At 56.1% G+C, this 6,374-nt stretch overlaps 1 protein-coding gene across 1 annotated transcript in view; it reads left to right on the forward strand.

The window, feature by feature from the left end:
- LOC113203061 (proteoglycan Cow) overlaps positions 1-6,374 on the forward strand; it is a gene marked incomplete in the record, with an annotated part of 70,766 nt that overhangs the window by 55,297 nt on the left and 9,095 nt on the right. Inside the window, 1 exon segment of the mRNA XM_052265368.1 lies at positions 1,864-1,992. Within this exon segment, the coding sequence (XP_052121328.1) occupies positions 1,864-1,992 (129 nt within the window).

The raw sequence follows: 6,374 nt of genomic DNA on the forward strand, positions 1-6,374 counted from the left end.
CCACACCCCGCCACACCCCGCCACACCCCGCCACACCCCCAGTGGTCTGCTCCTCCCTGCCACCCCAGGCGCACATGTGAAATTGCACGAAATTATTCCTCGAGTGCTTTGTCGCGCGATTGCAGGTGGTATGCGGGCCGGACGGGCGACAGTGGCGAAAGCAAGGAGGGTGGGAGCAAGAGGACGAAAGAAATAGTGAGACAGGGGGAGGGGAAAGAGAAAACGGGAGAGACACACAGGGAGAGAGCGAGTGAGAGAGAGATTGAGAGAGAGAAAGAGAGAGAGGGTGGGGGAGAGGGAGAGAGAGAGTCTTCCTCTCTCTTCCTCTCTTCCCTGTCTCAATCTCGCTGTTCTTCTCATCCCCCCTTTGTCCCCGGGCGCCGCCGTCGCGCGGACAGATTAACGAGAGTGGAAATAATTACGTTTCCATTTTGATTCCTCCGTCTGGCCCGCCCCGCCCCCGCCCCGCGCTCCGGGGCGGCTCCAGAGTCGCTGGCAAACAACGTCCCTTCCTTCCCGAGCCGGTTTGTAGGTCGAGGCCGGCCGGGCCGGGTGCAGACCCGCAGCCCCACGCCACCGATGACGCGAGGAAGAGCGGGGCGCCTGCTGAGTAGGCAACGTGCGGACGCGGCTGGTCGGCGGGCTTGCCTACCTCGCGGCGCTCTCCCTGTGGCAGCAGCGGGGCGCCCGCTGAGTAGGCAACGTGCGGGCACAGCTGGTCCGCGGGTCTGCCTACCTCGCGGCGCTCTCCCCTATAGCGACACCTCTGTCCTGCCCCGGCTTTGTTCGAAATAAATGTTATTACAAAGCCCGCGACTAGGCATTGTTATAGACAAAGAGGCTGATCCCTATCCCTGGTCGCGGAAGCGATGTGCGTTTCCGTTGTTTTGTGATTTTGTTATGTTGTCAATTAATAATGGGGAAGTAATTTTCAACTTCTTTTCTCCTCAGTTTTTTTGTACCTATTTAGCCCATTTTCTCGACGCCGCTCCCGCGCGTACGAAATATACCTCATCAGTTCTACCATAGACTGTGAAAGTGAGGTTATGCGCAGGCTTGCCAACGCACAGACTGCAACATACGGCGTTTTAGAAGCAAGCGCTCATTTGAACCTAGCCCTCAGTTATCTTTCCAAGAAAATAATTGCTCGAAAATTAGTTTCGCAGCAATTTTTGTAGTGCTCTGATCAGAACAACATATCTCTGACTCACATCAACCCTATAAACTTTACCATTGGGAAGGTTGGATCCCCATAAGTTGGGCCGTGATCTCCCAAACTCCTGGGGGCTACTCGACTCGATTGTTAAGGCTTCGCCTCTTATTTTTATTCAGATTCTTTATTTCTTATTGCTTTAAGGCTCAGCCAATTACCTGTAAGTTGTACTGAAATTAATTTGCACCTCGAGCAGCAAATTTAAAATTCAGCAGAGGGTGAGGTATAGGGCCAAACGGGTCGAAGCCGGCCGGTCGGTATGTCAATTCCAGGCCAGTTTGAACGCGATAATTGCCCAGTAACGCATACGGCAGGTCCAAGTCCGTTTCATTAGCGCACGGCGTATTAGGCATTAGCGTCAACTTTACCGAGCTGCAGCTGCAAACGACTATGCAGGTATAAACAGGGTTCGGCGCTGCTCGCCTGTGAGGTAGGCAGTGGTCAGACACGGCAGTTTGGCGGGCGTGCCTGCCTCCCGGCGCCCCCTCTGGCTGTTTAAAAAGAAATCAAATGTAAATGTCAGGGTAAACGACTACCGCCTGCCTAAAAATATAGTGGAGAGCAGCTTAAGATCCGCACCAACATTAATGGTAATAGTAATACAAAAATAACTAGGTCTAAAAGTCTTAACATTTTTTTTGTACCCGCAGCGACGTGGTGATCCCCCGGTCGAGACTGCCGTCGTCGACCGCCTCACCGTCCGGCTCCGCCTCGTCCGAGGATGAGTTCTACGATAGCGAGGACGACGAGGAAGAGGATGACACCAGCGAGTCCATCACGTAAGTGTGACATTGTTTAATGAACAACGATCGGTATACGTCCGCGTCCGGCACAATTTTTTTTTCACACGGCCCCCCGTGTCACCACAGCGCTGACCGATAGCGGGGTCGTCAGGTGACGTCACGATCGCGATGCGGGTAACCGACCTGACGTCATCGGGGAGGTGCAAAGCACCGCGAACAGGTCGATCGCTGCGGCAGGAGCCCCTCCTGGGGCCCGGGGGAGGCCCCGAGACGGGGAGCCCCCCATGAATCGACCGGGGACGCCGCGCGCGGCCCGCGCCCCGCCGCGCCGGACCAAAGACTAGCGGATTCCACATGAAACACACCTCCGCCTCTTATTTCCAAGCAGTGAAGAGTCTTGTTAATAATAATTATCAAAGCATCGTCATAATCTGAGTTTTTTATTATTTATTTTTTTCATCATCTATATTGCATTTCTTTTCTCTTTCTGTTGCCAACGACCACCACAGCCCCCCTCCCCTGTCCTCCTTCTCCCCCTCCGAGGCCTTGGTCAGCATTGCCTCTGCGCTTTAGAGGCGACGTTAAAAGCGCCCAGGCCGCTTCCTCTCGATTCGTGGAATATTTAAGCCCGCTCTTTTTATTATCTTTTCTTTTACTTCTTTCCCCAACTGGGCAGCGGTGGCAAGGATGGGCGGGGCGGGGTAGTCCGCGTGGGGCCTCCCCGGCGCTCCCAACGCGCACTTTCTACTTCCGGAGATACATGCATAATTATAAGTTTTCAAGAGGGCCTGGCATACGGACGGGCGGACGGGCCGACAGGCAGACGGACGGCGGGGCGAGGCAAGGCGAGGCGGACTATCGCTGCGCGCGAGACTTCGAGAGTTCGAGAACTCCCAGCTGTCATCTGGCACCACCCGTTCTGCCCCGTCGCCCCTCCTCTCCCCCCGTGCCTACCCCCTCCGGGGACGAACTTAAATAACACTTTTCCGTAATTCGTCTGCGGCCCGGTCCGGACGCGGCTGTGGCGGCGGCGGTCTCCTTCCGCTGCTGCGGCGAAATCGCTTTGGAATCGGTCGTCTTGTCCTGCTTCACGGCCCCCGCCGCTTGGTGGTGGCTATCGTGGCCTCCTCCCCTGGTCACTGCCGCGGGTGTGTTGGTGGCGGTGGCGGGTGTAGCGGTGCTCCGACTCGTCCTACATGTGGTGGGAGAGGACGGGGGTACGTAATGGGCCATTGGCGCGCGGGGCCGCAGCGGAGCGTCAGGCCTCGCCACACGCCACTCCCCCCAGCTCCTCTTTGACATCAACGTGGTCGTCAACGTCCCACCGCGCGCGGTCCCCTCCCTCTTCGTGCCCGCGATCGCCCCCCGCAAATCTACCGAGCGCACTGCGGGGTTGTTCCCTCGCCTGCTTTGGCTCCCGACATCGCAGGGTTGTCATCAAACTACCCCACGGTCCCCTTACCTCGGTCATGGCATTGCCTCTCGTGGCGCGATCCCTTATCGTTGTTATCAGCGGTCGTGGAGGTGATTCCATGACTGTGAGGACCACAAAAAGCCGAGAAAGACACTGCCACAGGGACGCTGGGGAGGGCGGATAAAGTTTCAAATCAAAAGTTAAGCGATTGTTTCTGAATTAGCATCGACCGGAATGTAATTGTTAAGTTTTATGTTTTTGTTTTGTTTTTCTTCGTCTTTGGCAGTTTGTTTGGTTTAGATGATTTTTTTTTTGACAAAAAATATTAAAGCAGTAATTGCGCCGCGTATAGTTTTACCCCCGTGCCGTCCCCGACGCCGCCCTGCTCCCCGTTTAATGAGATTTATGTCAGGGGAGACCGGCCGTGTCTGGAGCCTGCCTGGAGCCTGCCTGGAGCCTGCCTGGAGCCTGGAGGTCCTGGAGGCCGTCCCCTGGTAAAGTTTTCGCCTCCAGTGCAAGCGCAGGTGCGGTGCGGCGGTCCCAACAAAGCGCCGCACGACGGCTGGCTGCTTGCTGCTGCGGCGACTGGAGAAAAGTATGACAGATTTCTCGTGGCGGTGGCAAGCGGTCTCCGAGATTTTCCTTATTTCTCTTTATTTTACTTTATTTTTTTTTCTTCTCCCCTTTTCTCTCTCCGCCTCGTTTCCGACTATTGGCCCGGCTCAGCCCTTAGCGAGCGCGGCGGCAGCGCGGCGTGCTGACGGGAGCGGCTGCCAGCCCTGCCAGCCCGGCTCCACCTTCATAAGCTGCAGACTTTGGAAAAAATCTAGTTCCTCCTCCCCCTTCTCCTGTTCCACATCACCCCTATCTCCCCCTCCTTCCTCCCTCTCCCCCACCGACCGGGAATTTCTGGTAATAACGCTGGCCGATCGAGTCCCCTGCGGCAGATCGGGAACGGTGCCGCGAGCCGTGCCGTTTCTCCTGAATGCGTTTCACTTTTACAAGAGGCGAAGCAGCGCTCTGCCGCTGCGTTTGAGGCGGGTGTGAGAAGAAGTCCGCAGAGAAGGAGAGAGAGAGAGAAGCTCTGCTCGGGTGGTGTGGAGATAAAGGGCGTGAAATGCGCGCGAGTTAGAGAGAGACAGAGAAAGGGAGAAAAGAAAGAAGTGCGGGGAGAGAGAGAAAAAAAACTTTTGCCATCAGAGGAGAGCAGCAGCCACTCACTTCGCCCAGCAGCTCGGTCCGCGAACCGGCCGGACCGGATCGAAATTCGACACGCAACTTTTCAGCTTGTTTCCGCTTCCTCCCGGCGGCCTCGGCCTGCTCCCCTCCTCCCCCTTTCCATCTGCAGGGTTGCCCGCCATTCCCGAAAAAAAAAATCGTGTTGCGTACGCACCGTAAATATTCAACCGCGCGTGCCTCGCTCCTCGTAACCGACCCGACCATTACTTTGGGAGCGCCACGCCCGTCGTATGCCAAACTGTCGAAAAGAAATTAGTTTGTTACAGCGTGTGATGCGGGGTTGGGGGTTGGGGTCTGTGGGAGGTAAATGGTGTGAGGTGCGCCTTTTATAGGGGTGGGAACCACGCGAGGAGAAAGGCGCGGTCGGGGGGGGGGCGAGGATTCTTTTCTCCTAGTAGAACGACAACACTGCTCTATAAAGTACCGCTGCCGTTAGTCATTCTTTGCTCCCCCCCCCCCATCTTTTGTATCTCTTTCCCCCTACCAACACCTCTTCCTCTCTCTTTTCTCTGCGGAAGACTATACTACGACTACTTCAGGACGAATAGGACACTGTGGTAAAAGAACTTTTTGTTCAAAACGGACAAAAGGGACAAGAAAAATAAAAAAGGACGGGAGAAGTTTGGAGGGAAGGGGGAAGAGAAAGAAAGAAAGCAATACTGAAACAGGAAAAAGCAAACGAAAATTGAAACACACCAAGTTTCATTGGCCGTCCGTCTCTGCCCACGGGAGCGTTGGCTGCTGGTGAGGCCAGGGGCCGGGAGGGGGATGGAGGGGGCAAGAGGAGGAAGCAGCCCGCCCGATTTGCATCTGTTATGAGCGTTGTTTGTGACTGCAGTAAATTACTTTGTGGTTTTTGCCCCGCTGATGCTCCCCAGGGACCGGGCGGGGCCGGGCCAGGGGCGGGTGGCCGAGGCTGGCCTGCCTGCTCCCCGCTGCTCCCCCAACCCCCCTTTTGCCTGAGCCTCCCCTTTCTTTGGCACGGGATAGCCGTCCCCTTGTTTGTCGTGAGCGTAACCGTTTGATTGAATTAGCTCTTCTCTCCCCGCCTCTTTGCCACCCCTTTGATCGCCGTCCGTATACATGGATACATATTCCACCCCCTCATCACCAACTCGATAAAGATCTGAGTGAGCCAAGAAGATGGTGCGGTGGCTGGATAAGCACGCAACAAATTTGGCCCAGCCTCTCTATGGGCTGACGACCCTCCTTAACGGGCTAGAGTGTGCGTTTTTTGACCATGGTGCTATATACTGGAATCTCTGGCCTCCCACCTCTGCTTCACCCCTTCACCCCCCCCCCCCCTCTTCCAATCCCCCTCTCCCTTCTGCGGAGGCTGGATTGATGGTTCTTCTCCTGGAAAAGGCAGCATGATTGAACATCCGGGACCCCTGCACCCTGCATGGTAGCGATGGTGGTGGTGTCAGTGGTGGTGGTGGTGGTGGTGGTGGTGCACCCTCTTTCCCCTTTTCTTTACCCTACTCTACTCAGTTCGCGCAGCGTGTATGTTTTTTCCCCCACGTTCTCTTCTTCTTCTTGCGCTTTTTTCCCTCCCTCTCTCAAAAATCTCTCGTATGGCGCAGTGCTGTTGTGGTCGCTACCAATGCGCTCGCGGAGGGTCCCTCCGGGCCTCCCCCAGCTCCTCCTTCCTCTCCCCCCACCCCCTACCCAATTGCGCCGCGTATAGTTTTACCCCCGTGCCGTCCCCGACGCCGCCCTGCTCCCCGTTTAATGAGATTTATGTCAGGGGAGACCGGCCGTGTCT

The sequence above is a fragment of the Frankliniella occidentalis genome, unplaced genomic scaffold, assembly GCF_000697945.3.
Source record: "Frankliniella occidentalis isolate FOCC.00 unplaced genomic scaffold, Focc_3.1 Scaffold26, whole genome shotgun sequence".
Taxonomy (NCBI): Eukaryota; Metazoa; Arthropoda; class Insecta; order Thysanoptera; family Thripidae; genus Frankliniella; species Frankliniella occidentalis.